We start from the raw sequence: 23382 nt of genomic DNA on the forward strand, positions 1-23382 counted from the left end.
CAAAGTAGTCATTATAAGCTTCACAAAGATACGATTTGTTACAGGGCTGTTGGATTGCAGTAGACTGTAGAACTCTTTCTCAAGTGGAAGTACCAAAAACTGTCTTGAAAGGGCCAGTAGTCACTATTTTATTTTTCCTTAAACCTCTTTCTGTGAATCTTAATTAAATATTTCATAGAAAAACAAATTACTGTTACTTAACCAGCAATTATCAGAACAAATACCTGTTCAGCCACACCTTTTGCTCTGCTTGCATTTACAATTTTAGTGCAAATTTTGATTTATCAAAGCGCTGTTGTCTACTCCAGCCTGCATTACACACTTCTGCAACCCAAAACATGCCATCAGTCACCAATACTTCATGATGCTTGTATGTGTTTTGTGTAATGTACAGCAACATGACATACCTTTTCAACATCCAGGCTGGAAGGTATGTTACCAATGCAAGCAATACCTCGGTATGTGTATGTGTGTTAATGTAAAGAATAAGCTCTGAACTGTTGTGCAGCACCTGGAACCTGCCATGCATTGCTTTAAAAAATAAATACATTTTTTAACATCTACTCTTTAAAAAGGTGAGCAGCATTTGTCGTATTAATTTAACATAAATTGAAGGTGAGTTGAAAAGCCATTTTAATTTACAGTGAGAGAAAACTGCAGTTATGAAAAAAAGCATTTTAATACATTTCTAAAATCATCTTAAACTATTTTCACACAGGATTTAAATCTCAAAGAAATAAACATCAACAACAACAAAAAAAAAAAAGAATTTCTTCAGATATTGGCATTTCTACAGTGAATAGCTGGTGGCAGCATCAGAAGCCCAGAGGGACCGAGATGCTGAGCTTCAGTCCTCAGAGGAGTAGCCCAGGCGGACTGAGAAGTCCAGCGGGCTTTCTACACCTTCTTGTGTCAATCTATCAAGCAGCAGCAGGTAGAAGCGCCAAAACAACCTCACACTCTCTCCCAAAAACCCAGAGAGAGCTCCCTCACCCTCAGTACAACACCACACACACACACATGCGGATGACACTAGAGATGTACACCCAGTTCACATGGTGCAAAAACAAAGAAATTCACTTTCTAAATTAAAGGTTAATACAGACAACAGATGTGTGCCAAAACAGGAAGAGAAACACGCAGTGACAGGGAGCAAAGATTGGTGTGAAAGGAGACGGGAGACTTAAATAAACAGGATGGATGCCTTCCAGTCCAGTTTCACAGTCCTAACATCTCTGCATCCATCTCTGGAGCTTTACGCTCGATTGATTTGTCTATACAGTATTTGATTCTTTTTCTGTATTGAATAGCTTTTGTACTTCCCTTTAAACTTTACAGTACAATACACTATAGTGCACAATAGGGTTTCTGAGCCTGAGTCCTGGGGCTCAGAGTGGAGGGTGAGAGCACGTCAGCCTCACAACGCTGCTTGATGTTCAAGTCATCATCGGGCCTGACATTCGGGCCGAGTCCCCGTAGCCCGGCTGCTCTGCTGCAGCAGCCAGACCATCCAAACAACCATGAGCGGCGCGCTGTGACTCAGTCCTGCCCCGGGTCCTTGGCAGGGCCTCCGTCCAGGTAGATCTTGAGGGCCTTCTCCTTGCGTGGAGAGTAGCTGACGCGGTGTCCTGTCTTGAGCAGACGGCTGCTCTCCTTCTTCATCAGCTCGTTGCGCTCATCCTCCGACAGCTCCATAGGTTCCTCTGTGCTGTCCCTGCACAGACACAGATCACAGCGCCAAAGACTCGGTCAGAAAATGTTCCAAATTTATATTAATTTCTAAATGGACATTTTTCACTTGGTGACAGCTTTTTCTAAAATTGACACAATTCTGTCAGAGATCTGACAACAAAACAATGTAAAATCAGTAAAAAATACAAATAGCCCATCCGTGTATTTTCTATACCGTCTATCTTTTGCGGGTCATAGTGGGGAAAATGAATTATGCTGCTAAAATAACTGGATTGTTTTACTATGTAAGAACATTTCTGCTTTGCTTTAATTTCAAAGAAGTTGGACACCTGTTGTCCTAAAGAAAATCTGCATTTTTACATCTTACATACATTATTGTTTAATATTTGTCATTACAATATTGCATACAGATAATTTACACCATTATGTCGTTACTAGTAAATCTAGTAAGAGGAGCTATTTATAGTCCTAAATTTCATTGATATGGCAAAACTCAGAGAATGTTGGGAGAGAAACATATATGAAGTCTTTGTTTTGAGCTCTTTTACCTATAAAAGACAACAGCTCCATCATCACAGATGTACAGAGGCCACACGTTTAAGGTCGACACCTTAGGGTTCCAGTCCAAATCCTGATGGATCTCCAACACAGAGATGTCGCAAGGAAATGTTCCTCTACCCTGCACACAGCAGACAGAGGGAAGGTTTAGAAGATGACAATAAAGCAACATAAGGAAAACACGTATTCTGTGTGAGGCAGTGCAACTCACATACCTTTGCAAACTCCAGGTTTTCAAGAGGAATATCACTGATCTCACTAAGCTGCAAACAGAATAAAGAAATGAGTCACAAACAGTCTCAATAGGAATTTAGGTGGCGTCACCATGACCACCTGCCAAGATGTATTATTTTCCATCTTTTCCCCTCAATATAAAGTTAATGTCCCAAAATGAAATGTAAAGGCATTGATGTGAGTGGTGATGACTGTGCATGATTAGGTTCATGTCCAACTACTGTCTTTCTGAACTGTAGTAAACTGTGTATAAACCATGAGTAAGAAACACTGAGCAGGAGTCAGACATACCTTCTCCTTGAGTTCTTCTACACTGCTGCTCTCCAGAATCACCTCCTGGAAGGGCCCCAGCTTCATTGTAGCAGGGCTCCATCTGCGGGTCAGAACAGCCAGCTGCGACATGGACTTCATCTTCTCTGGTTCTGAGAAACAGAAAAGAGACCAGGGGTCAGGTTGCACTTTAACTGACTGCACTTCCTCTGAACCTTTCTGCAGGGAATGAGATCAGTGAAAACATGTTTCCCTGCACTCTGGTACTACTTTTATCAGTTTACATTTGTGCCATCATGTCATGGGTTTCCAAACGAAATAGGATATTATTTTGAGTCCCTGGGAGCAACAGATATTTTTAACTTTTGTTTGTTTTCTCATGTTGGAACTCAATTTGTTTATGCCAAAGTGAAGAGATGGAGATGACTTTTAACATTACAGCTTTAACAGACATTTCAAGTACCAAAAAGATAAATACAGTACAATATATCCTTTGTATCTAGTGCAGCAGAACCAGCGTTACCATTAAGGACTTCCAGGAAAACTTCCCAGTTGGAGGAGATGCTGATGTCTTCCTCGTAGACATGGTAATCCAGAAATACTGTGCCAGGATTCTTCCATGTCTTTTTCCTGAGACGGACCCTGAACAGACAAACAAGTCTTTTTGTACACACCTACATTTTATCTTTTATCTCTTTTTATATTTGAACAATGACTAATGTGCGTTGTATCAACATGTAAGCTCACCTGTCAATGCTGAGGTCAAGCTTGCACTGCTCTTTCAGTTGAGGAAGCAGCTCCTCTTTCGACTGTCTGACAGTCATGCCCTTGGCAAACACCGTGTCCACGAGGAACTTGCAGGGCTAGGAAACAAAATGTTCAGCAAAACAGGTCAGGTCATTTTAATCCCAATATTACAGATGATAGCAACAGAAAATTAAAGCTGTTCTTACCTCTGGTTCATTCACCAGTAGTTGATACACTTTCACTCTGTATTCACCCTTTTTCAGTGCTCTTCCTAGTCGAATAGTTATCTATGAATAGTAATGAAATGTCAGTTAGTCTAAGTTGAGTCTATTAAAATCAAGAATCGGGTAACTCTAGTCTAAAACAAAAATCAAACAAATGATTGATCCTGACCTTGTTATCATCAGAGAACGATGACAGTGTTTCATTGAGCCTTACGCTCTCAAACTCCTGGTTGTTTGCATAAACCCGGAACACCTTAAACTGCGTCGAGGTGACACCCACATAGGGCTCCAAGTTCTGCTTAAATGCTGCTAATGTTATCCTCTTGTCCACATGAACAACTAAACCTGAAGGAGATCAAAGGAAACAACAATTTAACATTTTAACATCCCTCTTTAAAGAAAGAATAACACCTGATTATTGTGTTTGTTCACTCCTTTTTACTCAATTTAGTCGATAGTGCTCAGTTTTAACTGTAAGAGGCAGTTTGCAATAAAAAAGCATTATGTTTCTTACTTAAAGATGATAATTACTTAAGACTGCATCATAAATATAAGGTTCATACATTTTTGTGCATCCCAGGAGGAGTCATCCTGGGAACAAGGCTCTGCTCTGAAGTACAGGTACTGAGCTTCTGACTTGCTCTTCCCATTGTCGTCATACTCGCTGTCTGTTCCAGAGTCTTCTTCAGCAGTGTCCCAGGTCTCTTTTTTGCCCTCATGGGCTTTGGAGCGACGGCTACTGGTGATGCTGTGAGAGTCCAAGCCGTTGGCCAGCTGGATGGGGCCGCTGTCTGCATTGCACAGTGTGTCACTACTGTGGCTGGAGCTCAGGATGTCGCTGTCCACTGAGCTGGTGCTGCGGTCATTGTTTACCTCAGAGTCCGAGCGCTCCTCACAAGCAAAGTGGTTCTCTGGGTCAGAGGAGGCACCGCCGCTGCACCCAGCTGTTGCCCTGATCCGGTTCTCCAACTCTCTGTTGTCTGCGGCCACACAGAGTGAAGAGTTTGAGTCAGCCTCTTGGGTCGGGGATTCGATATGTTCAAAGTCGCTTGCATCAGAGCTTTTCTGGCTGTCACTGGTGCTGGAGCCCTGCTGCTGCTGCAGAGACAGATTCTTTAACTTCTCTGTGCTCTCTTCTAGGATGGCCTCCACAGATTTCCTGTTACCCTTTGACCCCTCAAAGGGCACATCGGAGTCACCTCCTACTTTTTGGCAAAGAGTTCTGTTGGCCAGTGTGCCGGGAGACTGCTCAGGCAGCAAGACCATAAGTCGGATCGTATTCCCGTGACGATCCAACAGTTTCCACAAGAGTGATTCAGTGAAAGCGACCTGATGATCTGTTGACTCAGAGCTCTCTACAAAAACCTAATAAAAAAAAGAAAACACAAAACAGGTAGAAATTAAACTTCATAGTGTTGAGAAGGGTTCAAATATATTTTCTGAGTGCCAAATTTTTTTTTTACATAAAACTGTCATCACACAATGGAAACACTGAAATGTAGTAAATACTGTGAGCATACTGTCAGACGTAAAAGAAAAACAATGTCTGGACCTTGTTACTCCTGAAGAAACCCTCTGCTTTCAGTGTTTTGTTTGGAACGTAAAGGAGCCGGAGGTCATTATAGCAGCGCTCCAGAACCACACGCATCGTTTCTGCAGATAGCCCTGTTGCCTGGGAAGAAACACATATGTAAGACTCAAGTCTGCAAGAAATACAAATTCTTATGTATTGACAAAAACTGACACCTTAGCCCTGTCACACTAGCTAAAGAGAAAAGCTTTGTAGAACAGACACAATTTTTTGTGTTGATGCTTAAAGATAAAAAGTGAAGAAAGGAAGAGAAGATACAGCTGTGAATATAGGAGCAGAGAAGAGCAGCACCTGTGCAATTAGCTGTTTGAATTCAGTGATGGTCTGGTTCAGGTATGCCCGGACACTGATTGGAGCAGTGATGGTCTCAGTCTTCAGATCCACAACATGAACCTTCACCATCACCTCTGTAGAAAAAAAGGAACACACCCGCACACAGACATAAAACACAAGGTACAATTACGATTGAAGTCAAAATCCAAATTATTTGGTTTGATATTCTGACCACCTGCACATCTACAATTAATGACTGCCATCCATCATGGTTGGTCTCCATTGTCCGTGTAGTGGAGTCGACATGGTCATGTACACTCTGCTACTTGGGCTCTAATCATACTTGGAAGACTGTACATAATTACCTGTGCAGGACTAATGAAAACATTTTGTAAAACATGATTATCTAACATCAGTTTCGCACATTCCTAATGGACAAGTTTGATTGATTGAACAGTGCCAGGCTACTAACCTCCAGGTTTGTAAGGCTGGAACACCTGCTCTGGCCTGCGGGTCTCTAGCAGCAAGTCGAACATGTACGAGGACTTGACTCCTCCCAGCAGCAGGCCCATCGGTGTGTCCTCCTCTCCCTCGTAGGAGCGCTCCAGGTACTCGTGGAACTCATCATACTTCACCAAGCGACAACAGTCAAGAGGGACCACTCCCTCCAGCTCCATCAGCTGAAATACAGAACACACAAACAAACATGACCACAAAAGTAAATCCAAGTTCTACAGTGTCTTTTTGGAAAAATCACCAGTATTTATTATTGTTCAATTTGTCAAAGTTACATGTTTTGTGGAGGCAGAGACCTGAATGCACCATCAAGTCAGCTGCGGAAACACGGTGCATTAATGAGCGATGTTGTCGGAAAACAAATAAACCAACAAACCTTGTAGGCCATCTCTGTTGCTTCTCTGAGAGTTTTGTCTTTGTGCACTTCCAGCTTGCTCTCCATCATCATCTTCACAGGATGCATGCAGAAAAGCTTGATCTGAAGGTAAAAAGGTTTTTTTTGTTTAAAAAAAGGCCATGCATCAACTGATATTCATTCAGAGGAACAGTGGATCTTGATTCAAACCAAAGGATCATGTACCTTGCAAGTGTTGCGCTCAATCTCCCTCTGCCTCTTTTCCTGCTCTTCAGACTCTTTCTCCTTCTGAACCAAACTCTTTATGTGCTCTGGGAAGTCATCCACAGCTAAATACTCTACAGACAGACATATATACATTAAATATACTGGTACATAACAAAACATAAGCAGCCATGAACCATTAAACTCTTGATGTGTTTCTTTCGAGAATGATGAAATATCCTCCAGGATGATAACAACTGTAACAAGACTTGGAAAACTTAGTTAATAAGTTGCACCGCAGAAAGGGTCTGGTGAAATTGTTATCATTAATGATCTCTATTAAAAAATGGTACTGGACCCTCTTTTCATGTAGAGAAAATATCAGAAGAATTACTCTTGAAAATGGCTGGCATATGGCTGGCATTTATTCATGAGAACATTCTCTTTCCTAATTCTCATTCTTTTGAAAACCCAGACGAACAATGGCCAGCTCCAAAATCTTTGATGAATTTGGAACATTCCTAAACATTAAAACCAGTTTCATAGCTTAATCCAGACATGTTCTAGCAGAGACTTGATTTTGCTGTTGACCTTACAGACAGGAGAACCGACAACATGACAGAAAAAAAGAACATAAATGATGTCCTCAAACATCTTGAGGTTGTCACTGTTTATCATATCTGTGTTGGTGTCTCAGTAATTCTGACATTATCTTTAGCAGATTTAATTGAATGAATTTCTTACTTGCATTCCTTGAGGGATCTTTCAATCTATAAATCAGCATATACGCATTTGTAGAGCTGTTGGGAGAAAAAAAAAAAGTCTTGTCAGTGAACGGAGTGAATATATGTACTGTCAGTCCAAAGAGTAGCTGCCTAATATTTCAACAAGAGCATGAAAAAAACAAAAAACAAACAAGATCCTTCTTGTTTTTCCTTTTGAACACATATGCAGTAAATGACAGGTTCAAGTTCAAAGTTCATTACTGTTCTATTCCCAAAGTCAATGTACTGTAAGCTTATCATGTGAGACAGATATGAGAGACAACAGACCTTGCAAAGGCACTGGAATAATAACCTCTGCTCCCTGAGGATCCCCCATATGTCTTTCTGATATCATCCTGGGTGATCTGCCAATCAACAACACATAGAAAGGCACTGACACTCATTGAACTGATACCGCTATGCTGATGATAAGTTGCATGTTAAAATGACGGGGGCATGGGGTGCATGTGTAATTTAAGATAATGAAGAGTGTATGAAGATGACAAGCACTGAAATAGTCCATTGCGTCATTCTGTCCGACATTTAAGTGCTGCAAGAGGACAAAATAGGTCACTGAGGGTGATGCTGACCTTGCTAACATGCTGATCGTTGAAGCTGTACCACTGGCCATCACTGAAGGATTTGATGCAGGCGTAGTAGTGGCCACCTGCAGCACTCCCCGAATGGACCATGACGGAGAACAGCTCAAAGGTCAACAAACTCTGAGATTAGACAAAGACAAATAATTTTGTTCAGACAAAAAGCAAAAAACAACTTGTATCATTATATTGGAGCTCAGCACGCAGGCTGACTGATGTTCACAACAGGAAGGTCTACCAATACTATTGCATTTGCAAAGACAGGATACAGGCATAATATATGCTATATTTGATACAGTCCCATTAAATGAGCTACACTGAGTGTACAAATGTGAAAAGCATTCACAAAGAGACAGTTTTATGTAAGAAAATCAACATGACCCACAAAGTGAGAAACAGATGTTTTATGTAACACGAACAAGGAAGTAAAGGGTCACACTTTTCAGCTTTGTCTGAAAGCAGACAATTGCGCAATAAAATTTCCAGGAATCCCCTATCACTACAATAATGGCACGGCAGCAACAGATGGGAGACAAATTAACGGAAAAACCAACACAGGGTGTTCTAGTTAGATGCTGAACCACAACAAACTTTCAGAAGAGCTTCACTGCTCTCTGAAACTCTACTTTGTTCTTCAAAAAAATGAATTTGGAGTTTTCAAATTATCTTCCAAAATCTCCCGTAGGTGTTCGACTGTGTTCAGATCAGCTGACTCTGAAAGCCATAGCATATGATTCATGTAATTTTCATTTTACTCTCAGTGACCCCTGGTGCCTTGTAGCATCTGTAATTGCTTGTATTGTTTTGTCATTTACAACAGTATCGATATAGTAAGTGTTTAGGGTGATTACCTTTGGCTTCAACACCCTCTCTGTGCTGCCGGTGCTGTCCAGGCAGATGCCCTCATCCACACAATCGTCGGTGGAAAAATCATTGCTCATCTGGTCGCTGTGGCAACTGCCTTCATTTTCTGCTCCACTGTCAGTGCAGCTTTCTGTCTGAGGCGACTTCTAGAAAAGAGGCCATTAAAAAAAAAAAAAAATCAGAATAGAGAGGGTTTTTAAAAAGGGGTTAGACAATGTCGCCAACCATTATTTTTAATAAAACAAATATCGTGTGTTGTTCAACAATGGAAGTAGATATTGAAAATACTTTTGCCCATGTTGATTATTTTTTAAAATTTGAAAACATTTCACAATTCAAACTAGGCTGCAATAATTAGTCAATTTATTAAATTAATCGACACCTATTTTAATAATCAATTAATTGTTGAGTATTTTTAAAGATAAAAATGTCCAGATTGTCTGATTCCAGCTTCTCAAATGTGAATATGTTCCGGTTTCTTTATTCCTTGGACGAAACAAGACATTTGAGGACGTCATCTTGGGCTTTGGGAAACAGTGATCGACAATTTTCCCCATTTTCTGACATTTTATGGACTAAAAAAGTAATTGATTAATCAAGAAAATTATCGACAGATTAATCAATAATGAAAATAACCATTAGTTGCAGCCCTAATTCAGGCGTCCTTCAAGATAAAACAGGAATTTGGACATTTGTCTAAATGGCCTAAAAAGGTGTTAATTCATTAATCTTTTCCTTGTGTTGAGCCAAAAGAAAACTCCAAGTACCTCTAGTCTGGACTTCCTGATCAAGATGTTACATGATCAGAGTCACATCGAGAAATTGATCATTTGATATTCATGGTTAACAGGAAATAAAAAGGGATAAAATTTTTTTTAAAGAAATCCCATTTGGGCTAACCCACACCTCATCTTCCACATCAATGAAAGGACTCATGTCAAGTTCCTCAGGGAAAGTCATGCGGTCATTGAGTTTGATGCGATGCATAGTGGTGTAGTCGAAATCAAACCGCTTCAGCTGTAGTGTCAGCAGGTAGGGAAAATGTAGAAATCTCAGACCCTGTGCAGAGAAGCATGTATCAGAGAAGGGGCAGGTCAATAACAGAACACTGTATTCTCTGAACACGACTCTCACATCACATTTTCAGTGTGCTCACCTTCCGGGCATCACATTTCTTTTTGCAGCGTTCACAGAAGTACTGGTTGGGCCCATCCAGAGTTTCTGGTTGGACGAATGCCTGCAAAGCCTCCTCCTGTGGCAGCAAAATTCATTTCAGGTAATTTAGATACAAGCCTAATTACTAAATGGTCCTAAAATAGACTAAGATTAGCTGCAAGTAGTGAAGTGAAGGCAGCCTTGATGTGACGCCAATATGTGAAATGTCAAAATAAATGAAATGTAGAGAGAAACACACCACACTGCCGTAGGCCTGGCTGGCTCCGAAGGGTCTGATTACAAGAGGGATGTCCAGGTAAGTATCAATCCTCCAGCTCTCATAGCCACACTCCAGACAACGGACATAATCCTTGAGTTTCCCCTGGTACAGCTGGTTGATGAGGTCAGCCTGAGGATAGGGAGGCATGACAGTCAGGCCTTCTCAGACATGTTTCACTTGTAAAAATATAGTCTTTGCCTTGGGCTAGCAAATTTTTTCCTGCTAAATTCTCTGACTACAGGAGGCCTCAATGTGCATTTACTGCTGTGCACAACCCCTTGCCAGCCCAAACTGTTAAGAAAAAGACAATTTTATAATTCTTAGATCCTTACCACTAGTGGGACAAAAAATTAAATGTTTTAACAAATGTGAGGAAAGGCCATGATTAAGCTCATCAGGCTGCTGTGGCATTCACATCATATAGGAAGGAAGAGATGGGAAAGTTAGAAACTCTTGAAACTATCAGAAAATTCTGATAACTCTGACATGACATGAATGCAGCTCTATGATGTGAGACTTAGCTCAACTTTCATCACTTTTTTTATGTTCTGTCAGCCTGAGGTGCTTGAACTACAGTTAAAACCCTAAAATGCCTGCAGTTAGCATGCTGGCATGTTTGATAATGGCTTGTTAACATACTTAAAGTTAGCATAGTAACATGCTAACAGTATGTTAACATGCTTTGTTAGCATTAAAGAGGAATTCAATTTTGCACATTGAGAGCAGTTACTGTAACTAGTCACAAGGGAGTACTATTCTTTTCCTGTGTCTCACCAGAGGACAAACAACTGTTTTCACAGGCTCTGGACAGATATATGACCAAAATTACTAAAAATTAAAACTTAAAATAAAACATTTTAAACTAGGGCTTAAAGGAAATCTAAATCTTTATATCTTATGTGGAGTAGGACAAAAGGAATAATGTCATTTTATTCAAACAGCTTGCCATTTCTACCTTTAAATTTCCACTTAGTAAAATATTCACCTCATTTTTAATGAGGTTCAATCACATGCATTTATTTTGTCCTAACTAGGAGCTCGTGCACAGACCACATGGCTGTACATACGCACACAGGATTAAGTGTTTGCAGTTTATAGCCACTCCTGAGATAAGGAACAGCTAACCCTGGGGGCGTACTGGCCCATTTCACTTTTCCCCACAGTAGGCCTTTTGTTTTGATTGTGGGGGGAGTCCTTACACTGCCTGCTCATTTTTTGCTGTTAAAAGTCTAAGCAAAGTTCTTGCTTTCTCCTCCTACCTGCTCTGTTTGCTTCCACTTTTGCTCCAGGGCATCAAACATGACCCTGCACAGTTCCTGGACGTCATGTTGTTGCCAAGCTAAAAACAAAAGCACAAAAAGTATAATGTAGAGATACAGAGGCACATGGTCTCTCTCTTACAAACACGCACACAAGCCATGTGAGTCTAGTCATAGGAGCAAAAGCTCACCCTCACTGCTGTCCCAGCCAAAGCTCCGCGTCACATCAGTGGTTTCAATTGCCCGTTTCTTACTAGTCTGCAGCAGAACAAACAGCCTTTGCAGCTGGTAGGGAATGCTGGTGACTGGGTCCTCTTCTGACTCCTCAAACTCCCAGCTGAAGTTGGACAGAAGTTATAAAAGAATTTTACCGGTTGAAATATTGCCAGTGGAAACTCCCCAAAGACCTTTCGTAACATAGTTCCTTACTTGTAGAGCGCATTTCTGAACTCCGGGGTCATAAACAGTGTTTGTAGCAGACTGTTCAAATAGCAGGTCATAGCTTGATTGACCAAGCCCACGTAACCTACAGTGGGGGCAAAAGACAATAAATAATAGATCAGCTAGAGTTGTACAAAAGGAGTGATGTTATATATTTGACAGGTGACCAAACCTCACCTGTCTCAGATTTGCTGAGAATGGAGGAGTAGGAGTAAGATGGACTGCTGTAGTCACCACTGCAGCCTGCTGTGCCATCTCTCGGTAGCGGCCCAATGAACCGCTCCTGGGAACTATCATCGAGTCCACTGCTATCTGCTGTTCCTGACTCATCCTGCGTGCGCACATACACGCACACACACACATACACACACACACAAAAACAGAGAAAGCTTTTAATGAAATACCTTAAGTTTGCAAAACTGTGAACGACAGACCAATCTCACTGCAGGAGACCCAAGTCAGCAAGAAATTGGTATTTTAAAATTTAAAGGTGCAGTGTGTAGGATTTAGTGGCATCTAGCAGTGAGGCTGCAGATTGCAACCTACCATCTCACCCCCCCCCTTTCTGGGATACTGTAGAAACATGACAGTGCAATATGGCGGGCTCCGTGGAAGAGGACCCACAAACTATGTAGATATAAAGTGCTCATTCTCATTCTAAGGTACCAAAAACACAACAATTATTATTTCCAGGTGATTATACACTAATCAAAACATACTTATGAATATTATATTCTATTTCTGCAAAGTCAGTTCCGCTAAAATTCTTCACACTGCACCTTTAAGAAATTAAGAATTCATTTTGGTAATCCTGTGCCACTTACCGATGCAATCTGGGGCTGTTCTCCATCTTTGTCTGTAAGCTGGAGGAAATTCCTCTTACCACCAGGCTCAAATCCAGAATCTGAGAGTGACATCTCACTGCTGTGGTCCAGTGGTGCCTAAAGGAAGGCAGATGTAAAAATAAAAATCACAAATAACGGCAGGTTTTGTTTAGAGCTGAATTATTCCTGGAAAAATGCAGACAAACAGCAGGACAAGTAGTTTTCTACAGGTTACAAACTGGATAAACTCACAAGAAGACTTAGATTCCCACTGAAATCATTTTCAGTAAATTCTCTGTGTTGACGCGGAAAATAGCTTGTAGTCAACATATGAACAACACTGCGTAGCAGAAGAGTTTCTGTCTTTCTCCTGGACAAGCTGAGGACGAGCAAGTAGAGTGCTGCAGTGGAAACATACAGTAGCTTAATCCACTGACCTACTCAGTGAGATAACAACAGGCGCAGCACCTGGGCTTTGGCCTGGGTCAGCAGCAGGATTAGCATGGGGCTCGTTTAAGAAAAGGGAGTAGTATGTACACAAACACACACACTGAGTGTGTACATTAGAAATGCAAATATGACAGCTAAATATAACAGTGCTTGCTCTTAGCAACTCCATTCTTACACACTTTGTTTTATTTGTAGTAGAGAACAATGGTACAAAAAAAACATTTTTGAACACTGATAGTGACAAAGAAAGTGTTGGCTGGTTGGCTGTCAGACTTTCAAACATATCACTACTGCTATCAGCTTCACTGAGGTCATGATAAGGCACTACCTCCCCAGAGCAGATTCAAAGAGGCTATGTGTCCCCACATAAATCTCTTAGCATTCTGCTAGTTGGACAGTTAGCTTCATTCTTGTATTTACTGCTTGTTGTAGAAGATTTTTAAAAAGGTAACACAGAGCACAGAGAACAACACTTACCCTGACCTCAAATACATCAGACCCCAAACTTTCACTTTACCATCTCTACCCTGATATTTAAACATTCTTTACAAATCTTAAACCATCTAAGCTATTCAGTACTTCAGTATTCAGAGTTTGGCTTATCCAGGTTAAAAGGATAGTTTGTATTTTTTCTCCTTTAAGTAAACTAGGTTTTTGTTTGAACATTTAAGTAAAGTTTGGGGAGAAAAGGTGCCTGTTACTGGCAAACCTCAATTTGTCAACACACAAACAAGCTAATAAACAGTTTTAAAATGCCACACCTCCTCCACCACAGCATTATGTTGTACAATAGGAAACCAATTTTAACATTTTACCTAAACTTAGCCTCTTGATTGACACAGTATTTCAGCCCATTATACAGTTGAGATCCATAATTACACTTAAGACTGTGTACTTTAATGTGGAAAAGTTTCATCACATGTGAGCAGAAACAAAGGTAACTGTCTAGATTAGTGAATTTCCTAACCATGTCCGGTGTATTTCCCCAGGCAAGGTCAAAGGTGCCATTCACATATCCTGCTTTGTGGGCAACATCTTCATAAAGTTTGGAGAGGGTGGTGGAAGCAGGCAGGTTAAGGGTCAGCCTCTCATTGACGGTCTTTACACTGGTGGTGTCCTGGATTATACACAGCACTCTCGGCTCCTCTGCTGCATTTTGGATCTGCAAATCAAGACAATCAGAGGAAAGTTAGTATGATGTATTGACTATATTTTTGTCCTGTATTTTGTGTGTTATCAGCTCCATTTTCTGGTGAAAAGCCAAGCATTGCAATAAAACGGTTAGAACATTTTGTACAGTTATCATCAGAAACACAAGCCAGTACACAAGAAAAAAATACCACTCCGTGTCATGCTTCAGTACTGATATGACCTACCGGTTACAAGTTGAGTTACATTTCTGAAAAAGATAAAGCTGAGTAGAAATATCATGTCTGGTCAGACTTGTAATCTTGTTTACTTATTCTTTTATTATAAAATTCCTGAATTCAATGAAAATGTTGCTAATTTCAGACAAAGTTCCCGTATGGCTTTTTGTTTCAAGATCATGTTTTTATTCCTTAAAAAGGAAAGTTCACATTTTTTGAAGTGGAGTTGTATGAGGTATTACCCATTGACTAAATATAAATATGGACTTCATGACAGCTCCCCAAAAGTGAAGCCAAAACATCTTGATCGTTCCCTGGTGGCTGGTTGCAGAATAGGTCATAAGTCCCGCCCCCTGCATGTTAGCGGATTAGACATGAGCCAAACTACAAAAAAATCAAAGTACACATCGAAGAAATTTTTTCCAGAGATGGTTTCTGTCATTTTAAGTCGTTCTCATCACGCTGTTTGTCCATGTGCTCATTTTTCTGATAATGTTGTTTTTAATTAGTTATTTCACGTTATAAAAAGGGGGTGAGACGTTATGATTGACAGCTGTGACAGCTGCTCTCAAACCTACGTCAGGCGGTCAGATGGCTGAGGGGGCGTGCACCGCCGTCCGACTCTACTGTGCCGACTCTGGCTCCAAATGACATCACACAAGCATGATGGCAGCTCCCTGAAAGGAAATATTTTGGCTTCACTTTTGCATAGCTAAAATAAGCTTTGTTGCTGCCTCTGTGTCCACAGCAGTACATTGCTTTACTTCCATGCCGGACTGGTACTCATGCCAGCTTCTCCAAACTGGAGGGGGTGCAAATTAATAGGAATTAGCTTGAGACGGACATAATTTCAAGTTGGCTGTGCAACAGATGACTCGAGGTTTTCTCATTCACTGACATCAGTAAGAACCATCCTTACAAGTGACTGGACATGCCACCTCACTAGCCAGTCACTGATCTTTAGTTAAATAATTCAAAAACAAAACAAAACTAACAAAAAAAAAAAAACACAATCAAATATCTCCCAAAAAGTCACTTTAGGTAACAAAAAAAAAGGCCATGCCAAGCGTCAATTTATTGTGCAACACTTAGTGTAAATTGTTTTCCAACAGGATCAGGAGTTTCAAGAGGCTGTGAGTCACTTCATCTAAACCAGGGGTCAAACTCAAATGACCTGGGGGCCGCTGGAGGCAGAGTCTGGGTGAGGCTGGGCCGCATCAAGTATTCCACAAAAAAAGCTTAGCAGGCGCAGGCTAGGATAGCAGGCGCAAAAAAGGCGACTACTACCAGGTTGTTCATTACCCGCCATGCTTTTGTTGTTGTAAACGTCGTCATAGAAACAAGTGAAACAAATGGCGTCATAAAGAAATATCTTTATAATGTTTATTGTGCAAGGCATTTACTATGGAGTAAAATGTTTTGAGGAATAAATCTCTTTCCGCAAATGATTCAGTACATTCCATTCACCCAAAAGATTTTTTCGAATAATTTGTCTGTGAATGTCACATCATTGCAGCGCAAACGTGGAGAAAATGAAGCCAGGACAGTGGGACACCATCATCCCATGGTTTGCACCTCCATGGCTGCAAATCATGGGATGCAGCCATGGAGGCGTTATTTATTGGCTTTTATTTTCTATAATAACTCCATGGATGCAGCGGGCGCTGTGAAGCTAGCGGCGTTGTCAAATCAAATATGACATGTGGCACAGCAGCATCAGCTGTACGGTGTTTTGTTACACTCTGTATTTATGATCTCTGTCGGATAAACATAAGTGTGTTCATGAAAACGTATATATTAGCTTTTAATTCACTTCACAACGTGGCATTATGTGACAGAAATATGCACATACATTATTATCTGCCAGACTGATCAGACCTCAGTGAGAATTACGCACAGGCTCGCCAACAGCTGATCATTACACACGGCTGCTGTGGATATTTGAAACGACTTTACCCCTAATTCATCACATTTTTCTGCAAACCGTCACCACTGTAAAGTGTCAGTCATCATTATTAAACATCAGAAGAATGATAAATGATATATTGATAGAGCTTGTGTTGAAACGGATTTTCCAAAGTGCTTCAAAGCAAAATGAAGTGATCGTTAACAGAGATATGATGCTGAAATAAACAGAATGATGCTTTAATAAGGTTTAATAATTCACATTTGAATTTTACTGAAAGCTGTGTAGCAAAAATAACGACACAATCTAGCGTGAGGTGTGCACATTCTTCCTGTATAAATAGCATAGTTGTTGTGAAACAGCCATATACCCCTGTATATAGGTGATTGGCACGTTCGTTCAGCTCCAGCTTGTGCAATAAAGGGACCTTCCACACACAACACAGTAAAGTGCCATTCATATAAAACTCGCGGGCCCCACTAACATTAAACTTTCATATCAAAGTGGGGGCCACAAAATATCAAGCAAGATTGAGACCCATGATCTAAACCCTCCTCTTAGTTGATTGTATGTAGCTGTTCAGGCTAAAATGATCAGCAGACTAACAGCTCATATTGAAAACTTAAAAAGTTTTTCAGGTAATGGTGAGCTACCACAAAAATGATATTTTAATTCAGTGAACTGAAAACAATTGATTACTACTGTGTAAAATTTTAGGAAAGTCAATATTGAGCATAAACATAATAATCCTATGCAGCTATAGTTGATCAGCTACTGAATCTTGTATAATGTTTACCTTTTTTGAGCATACATGGCTGTATTTAAATCATAATTTTGTTAAGTCTGTACTGTATTTTATTGGTATTAAGGCAAACAGCTTGGTCAGACATTTTGTTCAGACATTAAACAGTGATGCATTTGTGAAGCTTTGCTTATTTTGTCAATTGACAAATATTTTTCATAGAGAAGTACTGTTGTCTTGATATGTTGATTTCTACTGTTACCCAGCCTAAAATGTGATTTTCATTTTCAGAAATTTGTGTTTTATAGCACACAACTTCCAGTATGTCACTAACAGCCAATACATGTGTCCTCTGGTGGTCTTTATGTAATTGCATGTCTCCAATGTTTGATAAAGCTGTTACTTGTGAAGTTTACTCCTATTTGAAAGAACGTCCTGATTGTATCTCCAGTATGACGGTCATCACAGTGCTGCTTCATGCAACTATTTAACACCATGCTTTTTTGTGAGCTCTCTCCCACACCACACAGCACACACACACACACACCCAATGCAGCATGGCTACCTTGGAAATCCTCTTCATCTCATCAAAAATACTCTGCCTGCAACTCCAAAAGGCACCCTAATAATATGTGGAGACAGTTGGGATAAAGAACATCATACAACACACACAGCAAGAAACATAAGTTGTGAAACATTCCTTTCTAATTACCCTCAACACATTTAGGATGCACAAAGCTGACTGGTAGGCCTTTAGCTACTACTGTTTGTCTGGCAAATAAACCTCTTGGATAGTAAAGGAGTGATAATTACAGGAATTTGTTCAGGTTATTCAGGCTTTTGCAACCTCTTTGTGAGGTTTGTGATCTTGGCAAAATGTGAGTGACAGCTCTTATATAGAAGCTGCAGCTGACAACACACAAGTGTATTATGAGATTAAAGGTTATTTTTACCATGGATATAATCACAAGGTGCTGACATGAAGCCACAGGTACGACAAAAGCACAGGCAGTATTTCCTTGTGGGTGTAACTGATTCTAAATAGTACAAAAATAATGGCTTAAGGTAATGTCAGTATCCATAAACACCTATTGATACAATGCAACTACAACTGCACACAAAAACTAGAACCACACAAGACAAGGGATGCGAGGAGTTAATTTAATAGCCACAAATCTAATTTCAATACACCTTATTGTAGATGGCACATTTGTCAACTAAAGCTGACACTTTGGCAAGGAACCAGCCATGAGTTTGTATATAGTATCCAAAGAAAATAGTGCTGGCTAGTAGTGACCGTGGCTGGTAAATGTTTGAATGCACTAGCTGATGAGGGCAGTGGGAAAAAACTCTTTTTCCACTGTTAGGAGCAATAGATTTATGTTGTTTTTTTCAAAACGTGGATCAACAAAGTAAATTAGTGACCTCAAATTGTTCATTTGTTCAGAGGCCAAAGGCAGCCCTGTGTCACTGGAAGTGAAAGAACTGTGAAAAGAGCAACAGAGGTTTTATACGTGACTATAAAATGACAACTTTCTCTTTCACTTGAAAAACAAACGTGTCGTCCAAACACAAAGCAGGTAGAACATGCTCTGAGTCAGCTTTCTGGCATGATTCTTCATAACTCAGAACACTAAACATTTAAACTGGGCAAATCTAATGGTTGAACCAAATTCAGTTTTAATGCTAAAAAGATGGCAAACACTATGTATTCATAATCTCTTTTTTTGGTTTGTCTTAATCTGTGCAAGTAAAACACAGAAATATGCTCTTGTAAGTATTAATGTGCTTATACTTATTGCTATTATAGCCACATGAACAGTGGTCTGTGTTTTGAGCACCCGCCTTTCTTTAAAAGGCTGTCAACACATTCTCCCTACAAACAACATGGCACAGACCAAAGTCAATTTTCTTGTGGAAGAAACTTTCTGATTGACAAGATTAATAATTAACTATCAATGCATTTTCTTCATAACAATAGGCGGTTTGCCAAGGGAAACTTGTCAAGTCAAATATGTCGCCCTTGTTATGACAAAGCATGAGTTATGCAAATATTATTTCAAAACCATTCCTACTTTTAAAAAAATCAATTACAACCATTAATTTAATTGGTTTCAAATAATTTTACTCATCTCACAACTTACTGTTAATTTCTATTTAAAACAACAAACTAAACATAGGGAAGCATTATGATCATGTGATCATTAAATCATTAAATAAACGTCAACAGAATATGCCCTTAAAAGATACTACTTCACACAAATTGGTCTTTTTTTTTTAACCAGTACAAAGGATTGGATGCCATAGCACAAGGAAAACATTCTTACAGAAACCATATATCAAAAGAAGGATGTACATATGGTGACATTTTGGGACAAGTTGTTTTTTAACCCTGAATCTATACAGCAAAACCATCATAAACACAAAGCCATTCGGTAGCCTGCTGTCTTAAGTGTTACAGAGTTGAGTGTGGTTAAGTGACTGGGGTTATAAACCTGACTTCTCCTTTCAGAGATGTTTCATTGGGCCCTTGATGACTTCTGGTATCCTAGAGCACATCTCTACCACTTCCATCCACCAAATGCAGCTCATGTCACCTACATTACCCCACCTACACTTCAGCTTATGCCTTGTTTCACAACAACCTTAAACTCAGCATTAATTTCAGCAACAGAACTTAAGCAGTAGGTTTAGTGATACTAGCTTTGCATAGACAATACTGAGAAAGTCTGAACAATGATCACAACAAATGGATATTTTTAATCAACTGTCATAGTGATTTCAGACAGAGAAAGTTATGTTCCTGTCCTACCAGCGGGTCAAAAGTGCTAAAGGACAGTCATATATCATAGTGGTTAGCTGATTCAATCATTTTGTTTGGAGAAAAACAAGTAACCATAGAACAGGTAATTCTCTCAACCACTCTCCATTTTAGCTTTCTTTTATTACCAGCCAAATATCATTTCTGAAGTGAAAGCCTTAAAAATCACTGCTTTGCTGCAAAAGTGATATGCATACGATACAAACCTACTGCCTCCTCACAGGCTTCAGTCATCATTTTTTACTATTAAAGCTTGTTTTTTATTAGATCCATTAATATGTTGTGTAGCTAAAGGTGGCACTATTACTATGATACATGTTAAAATGAAGTGTGGAGTGCTGCATCATCAAGTCCAATTTTCCCACCAGCCCCTTATATCAACGAGTGACGTCCCATGACTGACGTATGACTCTGCAGCTGACGTAAATGCAGCCAAACTGCTATAAACACCACCCATAATCAAATATTGGAACTCCAAATTAGTTGCAGCAACCTCTTAGATACACAATACAACACATTAAGATGACTGTCAACATAACAATAGTCGCTTATATGACGTTTATGTTCAAAGCAGACTTAACATGTCAGCAACCAACCATCATGGTGATGACAGTGGCTATATAGTCGATTGATTTGCTACTTATATGAAAAAAACATCGTAAATTAGTAACAGTGTAGGTTAACGCTAATGTGTTATTGTTTTAGCTCGCATGTTAACCTAACCGTCAAACATAGCAGAATAAACAAACGGAGATCAAATAACTGATCGTGTCAACTGAGTTCGTCAAGGATGTCAGAATAGGGAGAACGAACATTTTAATAGAAACATTACCCAAATAACTAATATTAACGCTAACAGTATGTTACATACATCTGTATCTTCGTGATTAGCTTAACATTAGCGTTAGCTGGTAAATATGACGAGCTAGCGCTTCCGTTTACAGTTTCATTCAAAACAATCTGCAAACAGGGACAAAAATGAATCAGATTAAACATATTTATAAAACTAGCGTTAGGAATAAACGTCAACTTACTCCAACACTAAGCAGCCAGGTAGCTATTTACATTTGGTTTAACAACTTCAAAAACATCCAGATTAGCTGGAGTTGTTGCCATTAACCGGACTTTAAGGCTAGCGACATTAGCTAGCCAAATTCTAATGCAAGTTGGTTAACTAATGTTGACAAGTGTCGTCTTTGTTTGGGAAGAGGGGTAACAGAATGTCAACCACAGAAGTTGTTTCTTGGTAAGAAAGGCTAGATAATTTAATGATAACGATGCTAACGCTTTGGCTACCAACATAAACCCACTTTGTCTCGAGATGTACTGAGACTAGCCGCTAACTGCTGTTAGCTGTGACGCTAAAACATTGGTTAGCCGTGTCATGTTAGGCCGTCCAAGTCATGTTTAGCTAACTGTTAGCCTCTAAATGACACGCCAAGATCGTAAACTCCCAAAGTGGTGCAAAAGTTTAGCCATTAATAATGTTCAAGGGGGTGACAGCTAACGCCCAGAGGTTGATTCTCCGACCTGGGCTGGGTCCGCGACAAAAGCTCACCTCTTTGGGTACGAACTGGTTCTCCTCGCTCGGCACCATTTCCATTTGTGCGACAGTTCAGACAAACATCGATCCGGACAAGGATGTCAGCGACAAAACTTTGCAGTGGTAAACACTGACATGGTTTGTGTGTCCGGTTTGTTTTAAGTCTGGATGCTTGGATAACTAAATTACACTTGCCAAAAACTTGTGGGCTTATGAAAGTGGTCGCAATACTCTCGGTTCACACTACCCAAGCACAAAGTGTCCTGCTATAAACGCAGAAAAATGGCCGGTGTTTTTACTCCGCGAGACTTTGGCGTCACATTCCATCCAGACCAGCGTGCGTGATGTGTGCGGCCAGGATGACGTAGGTGTGTGTCTGCGTTTTTAATTGTTTTTTAAAAGGACAGAGATATGACAGAAAACACACAAAAAAGACGGGATTAATAGTTTATTAAAGTCCCCCTCCACTAAAAAAAACGTTTTTCTTTTTGTTCCTTCAGTTGAATGTTTGAGCTTCACTGCAGAATGACGTTTGTGCAGAGTTTGACACTAGAAGGCTGTTTTCACACTCATCCGCTGAAAGTGGGAAGTTTCACTGTGCTCGTTGAAAATATGAGTTTAAGGCTCAAATCACACTTACGAGCATGACATCACAACTATTTGGAAGTCAATCGTGGTCCAATTTTCAATTTACACAAGTGTGATGTGGACATTTGAAGCCTCCAGTGCACTGAGAATGGACTTTACTGTGAACAAGGAGACATCTTGTGTCCAGCAGTTACATTTTTCAAATGAGCAATATTTGTATATTCTGGAATTTTTAATGAGGAAGAAGGAACATATGTCATTTTAAAGGTTTATAAGTGGTAATTATACTCTCTTTTTTTTCTTTTTTTTTTTGAAAAACCATAACAGACACTCATTATTGTTCCAAGCAGAGTCTTTTTATATGTCTTAATACATGTCTGGAGGGGATCCTTAATGATACAGGTCAGTTTTGGGTCACTGTTTACAATCCGATCACAACTAATTTGATAGATTAAATTGAAACAACTTTCTTTCATGATGAATATTTACAGAATATGAACTGTTACAGTAGATTTCACCTCCATGTGCACATATTTAAAATAGAATTATTTAACAAACCCATAAATTGAATTTACAGATGTATCTACACCTGCCTTTAAGAGCCCTTGCATGCACAGAACCTGCCATATAGGGATGATTCCTACCACAGATGTTATCATTTAAATTCATTTCTGTTTCTCTTTGTTTGTGTGACAAAGAACACTACAGGAAGTCATTGCTGCCAGCTGCCATCAGTTTGTACAATGACTCTCCTCTGTGCTGGGAGAAGGGACTCCTCTGACAGTGAAGACACACTGCTCACCTGGATTTTTATTTATTACATTATCCATCACATCTGTTGTTTTTCAGATTCATCTCTATATAATCTTTAAAGTACTGTCTGTATATATTGCTACATATGTATATACTTTGTGTAAATTATCCATGTTTCAATGTACACTTAATTCTAACATCCTTAGACAATCATGCACTTTACTATCACAGCAATATCCAGCTGACTTGCAGTAATGTACAGTCTATTATAGCCTTTGAACTTAATTGAACAGTGTTTACTCAGCAAATAGTATATTATAGTTATGGTTATATCTCTTGTCTCTAGTCTATTTTAATTTATT

General features: G+C 39.7%; 1 protein-coding gene across 2 annotated transcripts; it reads right to left on the bottom strand.

Annotated features, from left to right (window-relative positions):
* Positions 1–616: 616 nt before the first annotated feature.
* On the bottom strand, positions 617–21947 carry usp47 (ubiquitin specific peptidase 47). 2 transcript variants are annotated; one of them, XM_067588921.1, is made up of 29 exons: positions 21695–21947; positions 17881–17937; positions 14268–14462; positions 12851–12967; positions 12204–12357; positions 12015–12111; positions 11777–11922; positions 11586–11665; positions 10306–10455; positions 10048–10143; positions 9798–9950; positions 8879–9037; positions 8019–8150; positions 7717–7793; positions 7409–7464; positions 6686–6798; positions 6482–6583; positions 6062–6269; positions 5608–5723; positions 5278–5397; positions 4289–5090; positions 3895–4070; positions 3708–3788; positions 3502–3617; positions 3278–3396; positions 2776–2906; positions 2466–2513; positions 2241–2371; positions 617–1714 (listed from the first exon to the last, which is right to left on the bottom strand). In XM_067588921.1, the coding sequence occupies exons 1-29, from the start codon at positions 21737–21739 to the stop codon at positions 1540–1542; spliced, it is 4152 nt and encodes a 1383-aa protein (XP_067445022.1). In that variant the 5' UTR covers positions 21740–21947; the 3' UTR covers positions 617–1539. The 2 variants fall into 2 exon arrangements, with proteins under 2 accessions (XP_067445022.1, XP_067445030.1); XM_067588929.1 differs by lacking the exon at positions 17881–17937.
* Positions 21948–23382: the final 1435 nt, after the last annotated feature.

Source organism: Thunnus thynnus, chromosome 1 (assembly GCF_963924715.1).
Source record: "Thunnus thynnus chromosome 1, fThuThy2.1, whole genome shotgun sequence".
In the NCBI taxonomy this organism is placed as follows: domain Eukaryota; kingdom Metazoa; phylum Chordata; class Actinopteri; order Scombriformes; family Scombridae; genus Thunnus; species Thunnus thynnus.